The sequence below is a fragment of the Saccostrea cucullata genome, unplaced genomic scaffold (genome assembly GCF_032062105.1).
Source record: "Saccostrea cucullata isolate Sc308-1 unplaced genomic scaffold, CSIRO_AGI_Scuc_v1 ctg2877, whole genome shotgun sequence".
Classification (NCBI taxonomy): Eukaryota; Metazoa; Mollusca; class Bivalvia; order Ostreida; family Ostreidae; genus Saccostrea; species Saccostrea cuccullata.
This window is the reverse complement of record NW_026922805.1, coordinates 7,666-23,101: the sequence shown is the minus strand read 5'-3', so window position 1 is coordinate 23,101 and position 15,436 is coordinate 7,666. Positions and strand designations below refer to the sequence as shown.

The following is a 15,436-nucleotide window of genomic DNA, read 5'->3' as shown; positions in this document are numbered from 1 at the left end:
ATTTTTACTTTTGATCCTTTTATAGAACTTTGTCATTGTTCAGTGTATTCCCCTGTTATATTTATATCAGTGCATGTTGGAACTTTAGAAGAAACAAGCATAGGTTTTGATTTCGTATTAGAGGGCAATATACAACTTTTGAGGATGGACAAGTAAAAAATTGTCCTGCTGTTAACAATTTTGTTTTGCCTTTCAAAATTAGTATAAGCTGATGCATTACTACTGTGGAATCATTCTGAATGAGGGATGTTTGTTGGCAACGGTTACTATCATATTTACGTTGTATGTTACTCAAAAATATTAAAGAAATATTTTGTAAATAAAAAGTATTATTCAGCTCAGTTTCTTGATAATAATAAAGATCACATTGTTTTTCACAATGTATTCAAAAATAATTTAGAAAGAATCAATTTCCATTTGTCACTAAATTTACGGTTGATCGTGGTATGTAATATATACTTTTATATTTACAATTTTATTATTTTTCTAAAAATAACAAAACATTAAAAATCTTTTCATTTTTCCCTACATTCATCATTAATATTTGTATTTACAGAACAAGTTAATTAACAGGACTTTTTTTCTTTCTGATAGGTGTTTTTAAGAGTGGAAAATGAAGCATGTCAAAGGATGATAGATCTTGTGTATTTTGTATTTATGAAAAAACATTAACTCCCCTTTATCCTCAAAATTCCTTTACTCTTTATGGCGTGTGGGTTTGGACGTTGTCATGAAGAAATTTAATGTAGTTGATTCCTGATTCTGGTTCTATCCTCTCATAAACGATTTGATTGTTTTGCAAAAAAAATGTTTACTAGACTTCTCTAGAAATTGAACTGCCTTCTCAAATAAGATATTGAACAACAACACCAACACGGTATATCTATGAAAATGACACTTAGACCCTGGTTATTTTTTTTCAAGTGCCCTAGTAATTGTATTTCGAATTCCTTTCTATTTTTCCTTTTGCTAACCATACAAGCTTTATTCTGTTTCAGTCATTCGAATTGTTGATTTTATAATCTTTTTTGTTATCATTGTCAGTTTAGTAGACATTTTGCTAAGAGAGTAAACATACATGTAGATTGTTATTTTTTTTTAACTTTCAATCTCCTTACTTATATATCCCTGGTTCTGAATTGCACAATAACAGATATTTTTTTAAATCAATTGAAATATTCTCAAACATACTTAAGCATAAAAAAGTTCAGTCTTGCATTCCACCATGTTTCATGTTGAAATCTACACCCTGCATTTCCTACAGTTTCTTCCAACTGTTGCTTCTAAACTTTTAAATTATAAACACACCTTACAGTGTCGAGTGTTTTTTAAAGATTTAACAAACAAATCCAATCTTACTTGTACGATTTCATTTACTTTAAAGAAACACCATATTTTTTAGATCTCGAAACTGCCGTTTTACCAAAATAGCAAGATCAACAACGAATTGTTTGAAGTATTTTAAATATGAATATGGAAATTATTACTCTGAAAAATATTACTATTTTTAATATGTTAAACCAAGTCAAATCAAAAATAGAGTTTGTTAGAACATTGAACATTGTTGAAATTGCTTTATTCTTTACATATATTTATATCTATATATAATAGCTCATAAACAGGTTTAATTACAAGGCCGACTTTAGAACTTACAAAGTGATGAATTTAAACGAGAATGCAGATATAATTGCTTTATCAACTTGTTTGTCAATAACTTACCTTGTTTTAAAATTTGTACTTACGTACATACGTAGAACATGCTCTTAAGTATCGAGTCAACTGAGATATATAAACTCAGTATGCAGGTTATGAAGGTATATTGCTTCGAATTCAGAAGTAAGGCAAGTTGACGTCTGAAAAGTTCAAGTCATTCTTGTTCACGGCAGCATATTCTAAATGTTCTACGAGTGGTATAAATCAGTTTTTTTGAAACACCCCAAATCTATAAGAAAATTGTACTTCGTAAATAAAAGCGGAATTCGAAAATTTTCAAATCTTGTTATTGATCATCAACAAAATTGCTTTGTAAAAAAAATTTTCATCCTACACGTAAGTGATCGGAAATAAATATTAAGAGGATGGCAGAGTTTTTCATTGACATATTTATTTAATCTTCGGATACCGTACATATACATGTACAGGTCTATAGACTCCATCAAACCATCCCACTTTTGTAATGCCGATGGGCACAGATTGTAATCCTTTGTTTTGAACACATTTATGCCCCCGTAAACAAAGTTTTTGGGGTATATGGTTTTTGTCGTGTCCGTCTGTCTAGCTGTCTAGCTGTCTCTCTGTCTGACTCTCTGTTTGTCTGTTTGTCCGCAAAAACCTTGCTCATAACATTTGATTTAGTGGAGCTATGACTTTCATATTTTATATGTAAATTCTTTGTGACAAGACATTTCTTTGGATACCACCAAATATGACCTTTTCACCTTGGAGTTTGGCATACTTATAAAAAGAAAACCTTGACATCAATTTTAAAGGGTAAGGGATAGTGGATTCATACTTTACATATTTTTATATTCGTGACGTCTTTGGGTACCACCATAAGAACGTCTTTGGGTACCACCAAATCTTACCCTTTGACCTTGGAGTTTGACGTACATTTCAAAATTGGTAACATTGACCATAACATTTGAAAGGTTAGGGCTAGGGCTTCCATATTTCACATACGGTATGTATTTTGTGTAGCAAGACCTTTTTTTAAATTCCAATAACCTTGACCTTTTGATCCTGACCTTGGATAATTTCGTACTTATGAATAAACTTAAGCCTTGGCCATATATTTTGAACGCTAAGGGCTAGCGTTATCATACTTCACATACGTAATCCTTGTGACAAGACATTTCAATTGATATCAAGAATTATGACCCTTTATCCTTGACCTTGGAGTTAGACCTACTTTTCAAAATCGGTAAACTTGTCCATAACTTTCGACGGTTTAGGACTATGGCTTCCATACTTCACATACGTATTCTTTATGGCAAGACCTTTCATTTGATACTAATTGCCTTGCCGTGGAGATTTCTGTACTTATGAAAAAACTTTTACTCGGCCTACTTTCATATTTCACAATTGTATTTCCAGTGAGAATACCTTTCTTTGGATACCAATATATTACATTTGCATATAAGAAAAGTTTAACCTTCGCTCTGTTGCCATACGAGGCATCAGTGTTTCACAAACACATCTTGTTCAATGGTTGAATCCGATAGTCATCCTATATGAGACACTTCAAAATTATTATCAAGCCGAAAAGTTTTTTTTTAAAAAAAAAAGCATGGCAATTACCCAAAACAGATGAATTGGACATACTGGATTTCTGTTTGTAATAGGTAGAGAATAGACATGGTTGAATTTCATTTAAAATAAATATTGTTGCCGAATTTCAAACTTCACTAAAATTCTGTTTAACACTTTTGATAATCTTTTTTTTTTGTATTGCACATTATCACGATTGATGGAAAATATTTTAGCACGCTTCTTCAAATCCTTTGCTCAGTGGTGTTCTACGATTGTTCATAACATCGTTTTACTCTCCCTCAAAACCCTGGTATAAAAAATAATATAATAGTATTCAATATCAAAGTCCATAAAACAATACAAAATAGGAACAGAGCAAACACGGACCTTAAAATTATTTATCTAAAAAGAACCCAACCGCTACGTACTATCTGTTCAAACTTCAGGATGATTTGGATAGTTAACTAATTATTGCAATTTATACAATTACGGCCCTCTTTTCTGTCAAAAATTTCATGTTTTTGTGTCATTTTTTAAATGAAAAGAGACTTTTGTTGTCAGTTGACTGCTGGCTAGGAGTTCATACGTTTAATAATGTAGGTATTCCATGTAGAAAAATAAATAAAAACACAGTGCTACAGATGCACCATATAAAATCTCTTTTATGAGACAACAATTTATATAATATTCAGTATAAAAGCTTAAGTAATTAGATATATATATATATATATATATATATATATATATATATATATATAATATATATAGATAAATATATTATTAATAAATATCTACATCATTATCAAACACAGATCATTCAATTGCAAGAAATTTACAAATTCAATCAGATAAATTTTATTATATACAATATATTGTGATTTGGACAGTTAACTGACGGGGTATAGCTGTATATTGTCGTACGATTATTAATTTTATTGCAACCAAGTAGCCACGGCAGTATAAATAACATTCACATCCAGCAGGTGACAGCAGTGCATTTAAGTATTTCAGTCTATGCACTAAGAAGTCATATAATTATAAAGGGGCTCTGGAATTAAAAGTGTAGGCTGACAAATTTAGTGGAGAATGACAAATCATTTAGTTTTACCAATTGTGAACATTGTCTGCATTGATGTTAATTCGTCCATATTACTATCAAACTCTCGGTCTTTCAGTACTTTCATTTTTTAATATATATACATGTATATTGCCTTGATTTGATTCACCTGAAATAACAATCAAGCAGAGAAAACTTTATTTTGACCCAGACATATTTTTCATGCAATAAATTTCGACACTCCATTATTTGTTTTGTTTATCCTGTGATATTTAATTTTAGAATCGTTGTGAGATAGAGATTTCGTTGGCCTTACATAAAGTCAAAACTTTTGAACTTATGGGATTCATGCGATTTTTATTTAAAGGAAGCAAGTGAAAGCAGGAATAAAAGAATCAGTGATATGCATCTCGAAATTGAAAGGCTAATATTCAAGGAACATACATTTTATTGTGGTTAAGGTAAATTGTGACAAGCGATATTTGATATCGATTTTTTATACCGGGAAACAAGAATAGAACAGGTAAACATACACTGACATTCGATAAGGAAATGTGATTTTTTAAAAATCAAACTACAGAGAACAAATTGAAACTGGTTGCCTTTCAGTTTGTAACAAACATTTTGGCTGAGTATGGTATATTCTTGGAATAAATCTATTGTATCTGCTTGGATTCCTTAAATGAAGTGTTACACAAATCTACATTGTACCTTCAGAGGTAAGTTTTGTAATTTTCTATTTCCTAATAACTATTAAATGACCCTTTGGGGGTATCAACATTTATTCCATGTTTTCACCTTTATCCTTTGGATATAGCTCATGCAATATCGTTTTCATATCCCACACTTACGTGCAGTTATAATTTCACAATGGTTTTTGCGTTAACTAATTGAAGACCTTCAGTATAAAAACAACATTTTCCTTTGTAATTTATTTTTCAGAGAAGCATTAAATAATGGCTATGGCATCCTCCCCTTACGCTTCTACAGGGGAGACGACAAATGCCTGTAGAGCCTGTCGACTTCTTCTGGGTCCATGTACAGATCAAATGAGGGATGTTTTACGTCATTATATACCACCTACAACATTCCCATTCGTCATAGTTAGACAGAGGAGTAATCTTCCACGTCTGACAGCTCCGCAAAAGAATCTGATTTTACCAAGAGGCAGTACATATACTGGATACTACGAGGATATGGATATTCCTTTATTGTACATACTACTACGAAACATGTGTAGTATACCACCACACACCAATGGCTGGGGAAATGATCCAGACCCAACTGACAGATCTCTCTCTGCCAACATTGAAAGGATTCGAATTGCCAGAAACCAGTGTGTTCATTCTTCTAGTCCCGCCCTATCCAATGCTGATTTCAACAGCGTCTGGTCCACCGTCAGATCAGCAGTCGTGGACCTTGATTCTGTCCTTAACAATAGAAACCAATATGAAAGAGAAGTTGATTTTCTGAGACATGAGACAATGGACCCTGTCCGAGATCTTTACTTCATTGAAGAACTGAGAAAACAAGCAGCAGAAGACATAGCTACAAGAGAAAGAGTTCATAGCATAGAATGTAAATTTAACAATTGAAGTATAAATGAAACATGGTATCTTATTTCAATGATTCAATCTGATAATTATCTGTCACTATATATTACATGGACATTTTTTATTTATTTCAATTATTTAAAGGTAAAGTAGAAGTGATGGCTAAAAATCAAAGTGTTCGAGAAAATACGATGCAACAGATTTCGGGCAAGTGGCAATATTTATACGTCCTAACTGATTAAGTATTTCAATGCTTTATATAAAGGACCCCATACTATACGCACCCGCTAAACAAAAAAGGAGGTAACTTCAAAAACCTCTTTTTCCATGCTCAATCACCTGGTTTTCAATTTTTAAAATCCATGTCATAAATCACCTTATCTTTCGCTGATTCCAGAACACTATATCTTTAAACTGTGTACAAATCATATATCAAATGCTGAATGAAATAAATTAGAGGAGCCATTTTTATTTTGGAAAACCCTATTTATTCTTGTCCTCTGTAAATTGATTGTAAATCAATAAATAAAGTTGAAGTTGATATGTAATAGCAGTCCTATTTTCACACCCGATTTTGATTTATAAAACGTTTTAAATTCTGCAGAGAATATAAGTACTGTGCCGTATGTCTGGTCAACTTGGAAATTACATACATATCTTAAATATATACTGCTTTACTTGTTTTGACATAGAATGTCGTATGGCAAGTGAAATTAAAGTAAACACATCAAGCAAAATGACAGCTTTGTTTGTATAAAATGGTTGGAACGCCATTGAGTTTAAACAGAACTACAACAGAATGATGAATTATGTAGCGAAACCTTGAGTATAATGGACGAAACCTAGAAAATATATATATCAAGAAAACATTGATGTAACCATCAACTGTCGCCCGGGAATTAAATGAAGTAAACAATGGAAATGAGTCTTGATCATCAAACCGCTTCGATATGTGTGAAAAGGCATGCGTCTAATTGATGGAGACAATAGTCGCGAATATTTTGAAAACTTATAGTCGGATAAAAAATCAAACAAAAACAATACCATTTTAAACTTGATCAATTTCTCAAGTAAATGTTGGCTGCATAAAATATAAATTAAAGTTATCACATGCATCACCTACATTCAAAATGTATTAAATTTTAATCATAGAATATAAAACACGAACTGTTAAGAGTATGTTTTTATGCGGGAAGTAAAATTCGATGTTCTAAAAAGGGGGGGCTGTCGTTTTTTCGATAGTAAATGATAGCAACTTTATAAATTAAATATGAAAAACATATATATTTTTACAGATTCACTTTATTTAAATAAATATATTATGTATCTTGTAATTTAAAAAGGAAAAAACATTCTGATTAACATTTTTTTCAATGTTTAGAAAACCTTAAATTCTGAATAACTTCTCCCACTCCAATTCCCATACACCAACACTTAGCCGGTCCTTATTTATTTCTTTACAATCTGCTTGCTAAAAGGCTCTCTGGGTCAACTAAGAGGATAAGTGATGACCTAATGTGTGTTAAATTTTGTGAACATTGCTATCAAAGTTTTACATAAAATAAAACATGTAAAGTATACTTTTTTAAAAATAATATGCATGTAACCCTATGAGTTTTAACATAACAAGGGCTATAATTACAACACTATTTTTATTCAAATTTACTCACAAAGTTCTGCAAGAATGTACAGTAAAACTCGGGTATAACGAAGTCGCTGGGACCTATGAAATCACTTCCCTATAACCGTATAAAAAATTCATTAAATTTATATAGCTGGTGATTCAAAATGACTTCGCTATATCCGTAAATTCGCTATATCAGTGTTCGTACTTAACGAGTTTTACTGTACTTTTCTTTTAATTAATGTCACTGACCATCCTTTTAGTATTGAAAATTCTAATAGAAATCAAATTATTTAATGGTTGAAAAGAATATATAAATACATGTACATGTATGATTGATATATGTTTTTATCTTTTTTCAGATAAAGTAGCAAAGTTTAAAAATGAAGCTATTCCATACAATGTCAAAGGTAAATTTTATAAGCAAATACAGTGTGTAATTGCTATAATACCTGATATTGTGCTCGTTTTAGGTCAAAGGTTTTGATTATTCTTATCTATTACATACTTAGTAATAAATACAGGATTTGCGTATGCGTTAGGCCTGACTTCATAATTAAAATGACCAGGTCACGGTCCACTAGTTCAAAGGTTCACTAGTCCGAAGGCCCACTAGTCCGAAGATTCACAAGTTTTAACCCTAATACCGATATATTGTGCGTACATTAAAGTGTTCACACTATAAGTCTCTTTGCAGGCCCGTAGTATTCGGGGTAGGGGGGGGCTGCCCCCCTCCCCCATTTTCTCTCAAGATTACCTTTATTATTGGAAAAGGAAGCCCCCCCCATTTCACGACAGTGTAGTGTTATAAGGAAAATAACCCCCCCCCCAAAAAAAAAAGAATAGGATTTTCGAATTTGGACAACTTTTAATTTTCGGGCCTGTTAACTTTTCAGGCAGGTAAGTAAAGAATTTTTTTTCAGGTTGCCCCCCCCCCCCTGACTTTCAAAAACGATGCTACGTGCCTGCTTTGCAATTTTTGTCTATTTTGTACCTTAACAGGTTACTACTCAGGTTCCAGGTTCTTGAAATTCAGGCTACAAATACTGCGACGTAAGTTTATTAATAAAATTTGAAACTTCCATCCTATTTTCTGCATATTCCCAGGTCCCAATTTCTTTTTTCTATACCATTGATCGACTATGGTGGTCTTGTGGTAAGACACTTGCTCAACTCAGCTGTAGGTGCTTATGTGGACAAGACACCCCCCTTCCCGGAAAAATACCCCAGGCCCCAAGATACTTTTGTTCATCTTATTTCATTCATATCTAAATATATATGCAAATCCAAAAAAAATATATAACGTAGAATTTAGATTTTCAAAAAAAAAAATCATACCCATGGTTTTGTAACTTCTCTTTTTATATTGTCAAATACTGAACGTTTACCTATCTCACGGAAGAATGGCAATATCTTCAAAAAGTCAACAAGTCATTGTCATAGTCTTTAACTTTTTATTTGTAATTAACTTATCTATATAAACATAAAGTTTGTAACTTTTTTTCAATCGGAGTTGTGGGCCTTCGGACTATTGAACCTTCGGACTAGTGTGCCTTCGGACTAATGAACCTTCGAACTAGTGGGGAGACCCCAATGACCGGTCATATCAGCCCTATTGTGCTGATATGGATTTACGAGACTAATACGGATCATTGTCACAATTGAAACTAAAAAACAGCACTTGTGATAACACTAACATTGGAGGGGGGTTACACATTCTCTTAATTTTAAATTTTTGAATGTAAGGATAATCTATTTAATAAAATAAAAGATTATTTTCAAATTATGGATAAGACACATTTGAAATAGAAGAACAACAAACACAAACTGTATAAGACAAAAGACTGTGAAATGTAAGAAGTCCGTACAAGATTTTTTACTTACTTTCTTTTCAACTTAATGTGTATTGTATTCTATTAAGTATGCAATAACATAATGATACATTACCCTTTCAACATCACATCCTGTATCAACCCTCCACCAAAATCAGCCCTCAGGTCCCTGGCCCTCTGGCTGATACAAGTGTCTCGGGCTGATACAGGTTGTAATATGGATATGTAAATTATTGAAACAGTTATATTAACAGAAACAGTTAAAACAAGAAATAAACTATCTGAAGATAGCGAACAGTGGTCCAGTTAAAAGTTCACAAAACAATACAAAATGTAGCATAGCAAACACGGACCTCCAAAACATCTAAACTAGGACCAGGTGCCATAAAGGAGTGAGCATTCCCTGCCAACAGTTCACAATCGCTGTGTGATCTTTGTCACGATCGGGAAAATGATAAATTGTATTTGCTGACAAGGTCATTGTATCGACCACAAAATTTACGAAATGATGACTTTTAAAGAGACTGTTGCTATTTTCGTTTCATCAACTTGTTTGTTAATAATATATCTCACATTTGAAAATGTTCATACGTAGAGCATTCTCTTTATATATTATATATATTTATCTCAACACGACTTACCTTTCAAAAAAAATGTTCGATACTTATTTTCAATTCTCACTTGTCAAAATTGAATTCAATTGAAAATACATGGTCTTCCATATGTAGCTCTTCACGAAAACGATATCCTACAGTGGAAAAGAGAGGACATGGTATTTTTTGAAACACACAACTTCTGTGGAATGCTGCAAAAAGTGAAGGAAAAGTCTTATGTTACGTTTGTTGGAGTCCCTGGATCTGGAAAAACAGCAACAGCTCGTCACATCGCCCTGATGTTACAACAGGAAGGGTATGAGGTTGTACCCATCAGAGAGATAGGAAAGATAGAGGACTACTGTGATCCAAAGAATCCGCAAGTTTTTGTTATTGATGATGTGGTAGGTGTGTTTGGACTTCAAGAAGTAAAAATGAACCTTTTGTTTGATTACAAAGATAGAATTATGAATCCAACGATGCCAAAGTCAAAAACCCTCATGACAAGTAGAGAAGCGGTGTTTAAAAAAACAATTGAGTCAAATTCATTTTATAACGATAAAAATACTATTGTTTTCTTACATAGTGAAGCTTTTGCTTTAACTATCGATGACAAAAAAGAAATACTCAAAAACTACCACATAGAAGAACATATGATGTCTCCCGCAAGTTTGACATCAGCATCAAAAATGTTCCCTTATATTTGTAAGCTGTTTTCAACAGATAAAAAATTTCAGTTGCATGGTTCTTTATTCTTTCAGAATCCAGTTCCATGCATTTTGAAGGAACTTGAAGAATTAAAAAATCAAAACAAAATTCACTATGTTTCTTTAGTGTTATGCATGATGAACGAAAACGAATTATCTGAGAAAATTCTAGAGGAAAGAGAAAATGAAGGAAACTTCAATGAAATCAAATTAACGGTTCTTCGAAAATGTAAAGTTAGTAGACAAACTGATAATTTCCAATTTGTTGATGCAATGTCGGAAATGGAGGGGACCTACACAATTTTTTGTGGAACTCATTATAGCTTCATTCACGATTCTATGTTTGAAATTGTTGCATATCATTTCGGTTGTAGGTTTCCAGAAGTTATTCTGCAATTTATGAGCAGTAGTTATATTGCAAACTATGTACGACTTTATAGATTTCAAACAGAACAATCAGAATATAAAGTTATTCACCCGAGTGAGAATATTGGAAACAGTGTTAAATGTATGTCAGAAGGGAATGAAGTGTGCATTTATGAAAGAATACCGAAGGACAAAAACGTTTCATTTAATGTCGGGCCATTTGATCTTTGTATAAAGATAAGACAGGATCTTTATCCAATGTTAGCTGAGCATTTGTATAGAGATATAGAAAAAATGGAACTGCATGATGTTTTTATGAATAATGTTTTAAAACAACCTGAGGTTTGTGAGGCTTTCATTGAGGTGTTAAAGACGAAGTTGTATACTGAGTTGAAGTCTTTATTTTTATCTGTTCAGAAAGATGTGTCTAAGGTTGTGAGTAAAGGAGAAAGTGTAACAAAGGAGAGTGAGAAGATGAGTGAGTGGAGCAGGGAGAGGAAAATACAAACAGTGCTGACGAATACGTGGAGAAAACCAGAGATTGTTTATAGTGTCAGGGTTATTAGCTGGGTGGTTAATTATGGTCACAGTCAGATCCTAAAGGATATTTTAGAACAAATTGAATTACACAAGGAAACACAAGCTGCACTATTCGAAAGGAATTGTTTTAATCCTGATTATAGGTTTATCATAGGAAAAGGGGAGGTAAGTCCACAAACTCCTGAACAATACCGCCTATTACTACTAAGCTGTTACAGTGGTGATTTAGAAACTGTAAGAATTTTACTAAAATATGTGTACAAGAATTCAATTAACGAAATATTCAGAGATTTTGATGATGATTATGTGTGGTCTGACACACCACTGACAGCAGCTTGTAAGAATGGATACATTAGTATAGTAAAGGAGCTGCTGGAAGCAGGGGCTGATGTCAATCTACAAGATGAGGATGATACACCACTGATTGCTGCATGCAAAGGTGGACATTTCAGTGTAGTAAAAGAGCTGTTACAGGCGAAGGCTGATGTCAATTTACAAGGGGAGGGTTATACACCGATGACAGTAGCATGCTCATATGGACATTTGAATGTAGTTAAGGAGCTGCTTAGTGCAGGTGCTGATATCAATGCACGAGACGACTATACTACACCACTAACAATGGCATGCATGTATGGACGTATTAATGTAGTTTTGGAACTGCTTGAAGCAGGCGCTGATATCAATTTACATAGTGAAAATAATACACCATTGCAAGCAGCATGTGAGCGTGGTCATACGAATGTAGCAAATAAACTACTAGATGTGGGGGCTGATGTCAACCCACAAGGTGTGTATATTACTCCACTTACAGCAGCATGTAGAGTTGGAGATAACACTCTAGTAAAGGAGCTTCTAAAGGCGGGAGCTTATGTCAATGTATATGGTGAGCATAATACACCACTTATAGAAGCATGTGAAGGTGGACATTTGATTATTGTTAAAAAACTCCTAGAGGCAAAGGCTGATGTTAATTTGCAAGGCGACGATAAAACCCCTCTGATAGCAGCAAGTGAGAATGGGCACCTGACAGTATTAAAGGAACTGTTAGAATCCGGTGCTGATGTCAATAAACAATATGAAGATCAAACCCCACTGACAGCAGCATGCAAGAATGGACATATAGAAATAGTAAAGAATCTTATAAAAGAAGGGGCTAAAATCAATCTACAATGCCTATGTGAAACCCCATTGATAGCTGCATGTAAATCTGGACATCTGGCTGTTGTTAGGGAGTTGCTAGATGCAGGGGCTAGTGTTAATCTAGGAGCAAAAATAAATTCACCATTGAACGCAGCATGTGAGGGTGGGCATCTAACTGTAGTTAAGGTTTTGCTAGAGGCAGGGGCTAATGTAAATTCAAAAGATTGTGTTGCTACTCCATTGACGTTGGCATGTGAGGGTGGACATCTGTTTGTAGTAAAGGAACTTCTAAAAATTGATGCAGATGTTAATCCTGAGGGTCATTACCATACACCACTGACAGCAGCATGTGCGGGTGGACATATAAGTATAATTAAGGAGCTGATAGAGATGGGGGCTGATATAAATCTACTATGCGGAGACAAAACACCACTCAGAACTGCAAGTGCTGGTGGTCACATGAGTGTAATAAAGATTCTGCTTAAGGCAGGGGCTAATATCAATCCACAGAAACAATATGAAACCCCATTGACAGCAGCAAGTTTTTATGGACATCTGTGTGTAGTGAAGGAACTGCTAGAGGCTGGCGCTAAGGTAAATCTACATGATCATTTGAAAACACCACTGACAGCAGCATGTGAAGGTGGACATCTGAATATAGTTAAAGAACTACTTAAGGCAAAAGCAGCTATCAATCCACATGGTCATTATAATACCCCTTTGACAGCAGCATGTGAAGGTGGACACGTATTTGTAACAAAAGCGCTGTTGGAGGCCGGAGCTGATATCAATCTACCAGACAAATTGAATACGCCACTAACAGCGGCATGTACGAATCGACACTTCATTGTAGTGAAAGAACTGTTGCAGTGGGGAGCAAATGTCAATTTACGTGTACCAAGAATTAGGAAATATTATACACCACTCATAGCAGCATGTGAGGGTGGACATAGAAGGATAGTAAAAGAGCTGGTAGAAGCTGGAGCGTATTATAACCTACATTATGGAAGTGATTCACCACTACTTATTGCATGTCATAAAGGGCACATGACTGTAGTGGATGAACTAGTAGAGACGGGAGCGGTTGTAAATTTTAAAGCAAACGATGAAACACCACTAACAGCAGCATGCAAAGGTTGATACCTACATATAGTAGAGAAGCTGATAGAAAATTGGGCTGATGTAAACCCACATGGGTACTATATTTCTCCACTAGCAGTTGCAAGTGAAAAGGGACATATGAAGGTAGTAAAAAAATTGATAGACACTGGGGCTAATATAAATCCAAGAGATAAATATAAGACACCATTATCAACAGCATGTAACGGTGGACATATGTGTGTAGTGAGAGAACTACTTGAGGCGGGAGCTGATGTCAACCTACAAAGTGAATTCCACACACCTCTGACAGCAGCATGTGACGGTGGACATTTAAATGTAGTGATGGAAATACTTGGTGCAGGCGCTGATGTCAACCTTCAAGATAAATTTAAAACACCTCTAACAACAGCGTGTGAAAAGGGAAACCTGGCTGTAGTAAAGGAGCTTCTTCAGGCGGGAGCTGATGTCAATCTACAAGATATACATGATACACCACTGACGGCAGCATGTAAGGATGGACATTTAGATGTTGTAAAGGAGTTGATAGAGGCAGGGGCTGATGTCAATAAACAAGATTGTCTTGGAAACACCCCTCTTCATGTAACAATTGTATATCAGATAGAGTTTGCAGTTCCGATTGTATTGATTCTGAACAAGTATGGTGCAGACTCAACAATCTGTAATAAGGAGAGTCTGTCATCATTGTGTGTTGCATTAATAGAAAACAAAACGGATGTTGTAAAACAATTACTACAAACAGAAAGAGAAAGTCAACTGAATAAATTAAAGTTACATTTCTTTAACTGTTTGGTTAACATAAGACACGGTGGCGTGATTTCTGATAGCAAAGATGATGTGGTGATAGCACAGCGACAAGTTTGGCGTATAGAAGAATTTGGAAATTTATATGACATAATCTTTAAAAGTGAGTGCATTGTTCTGAAACATTTATTGGAAATAGGACTGGATGTCAATCAGTTGGTTCAGTTATATGATGACTTTAACTATGAGTCTGAGGTCAGACCTTTGCTGTTTTTTCTTATTGATGAGATTGATACAGTAAAGGACAAGGTAGAGAAGGTGAAAATACTTCTTGATGCCGGGGTAGACGTAAATATCAGGGTTATGTATAGTACTGTTGATTCTGAATTAGGCGAAGATGATATCCTTGATTGGTCTAGTGATGAAGATGGCGATGGAGAGCATGTTGATGTGTTGGATAGAGAGGGTTTGTCTATTCTAGAGAGAACACGCCGAATGGTAAAGAAGTTTAATTATAACAAGTACAGGTATGGTGAGGATACAGTGTCTGAATACAGGACAGTGCTGAATGAAATTAGAAAGCATGTGAGACGATACTCTGTCTGAAAATAAAAATTTACAGAAGTTTAACTAGCGGGTAATTTTTTTAAATTCAAATCTTGTTACAATATGTATATATAGTCGACTTATGTGTATTTCTTTCTAAAGTTTATGTACAAATTATTATCCATTCTGAATGAATTCTTCATTGTCTCAAGCCCTTGTCCGGAGTCTGTATCTCTCCTACCTGTGAGCGCTTGGTCACAAAAAGTTTTTCAATTTTAAATATTAACGCCCGTATGTTGTGACATCATGTTTAGCCAGTGACAATATTTGTTTCCATCACAAATAAAATCAACACTAAAATAGATA

General features: G+C 34.1%; 1 protein-coding gene across 1 annotated transcript; it reads left to right on the top strand.

Annotated features, from left to right (window-relative positions):
* Window positions 1–4,947: 4,947 nt before the first annotated feature.
* On the top strand, window positions 4,948–15,130 carry LOC134262509 (uncharacterized). The gene is given in 5 exon segments (XM_062744908.1): window positions 4,948–5,025; window positions 5,249–5,884; window positions 7,846–7,893; window positions 8,486–8,536; window positions 10,044–15,130. Coding segments are annotated over 4 exon segments (5,808 nt in total). The 5' UTR covers window positions 4,948–5,025; window positions 5,249–5,262.
* Window positions 15,131–15,436: the final 306 nt, after the last annotated feature.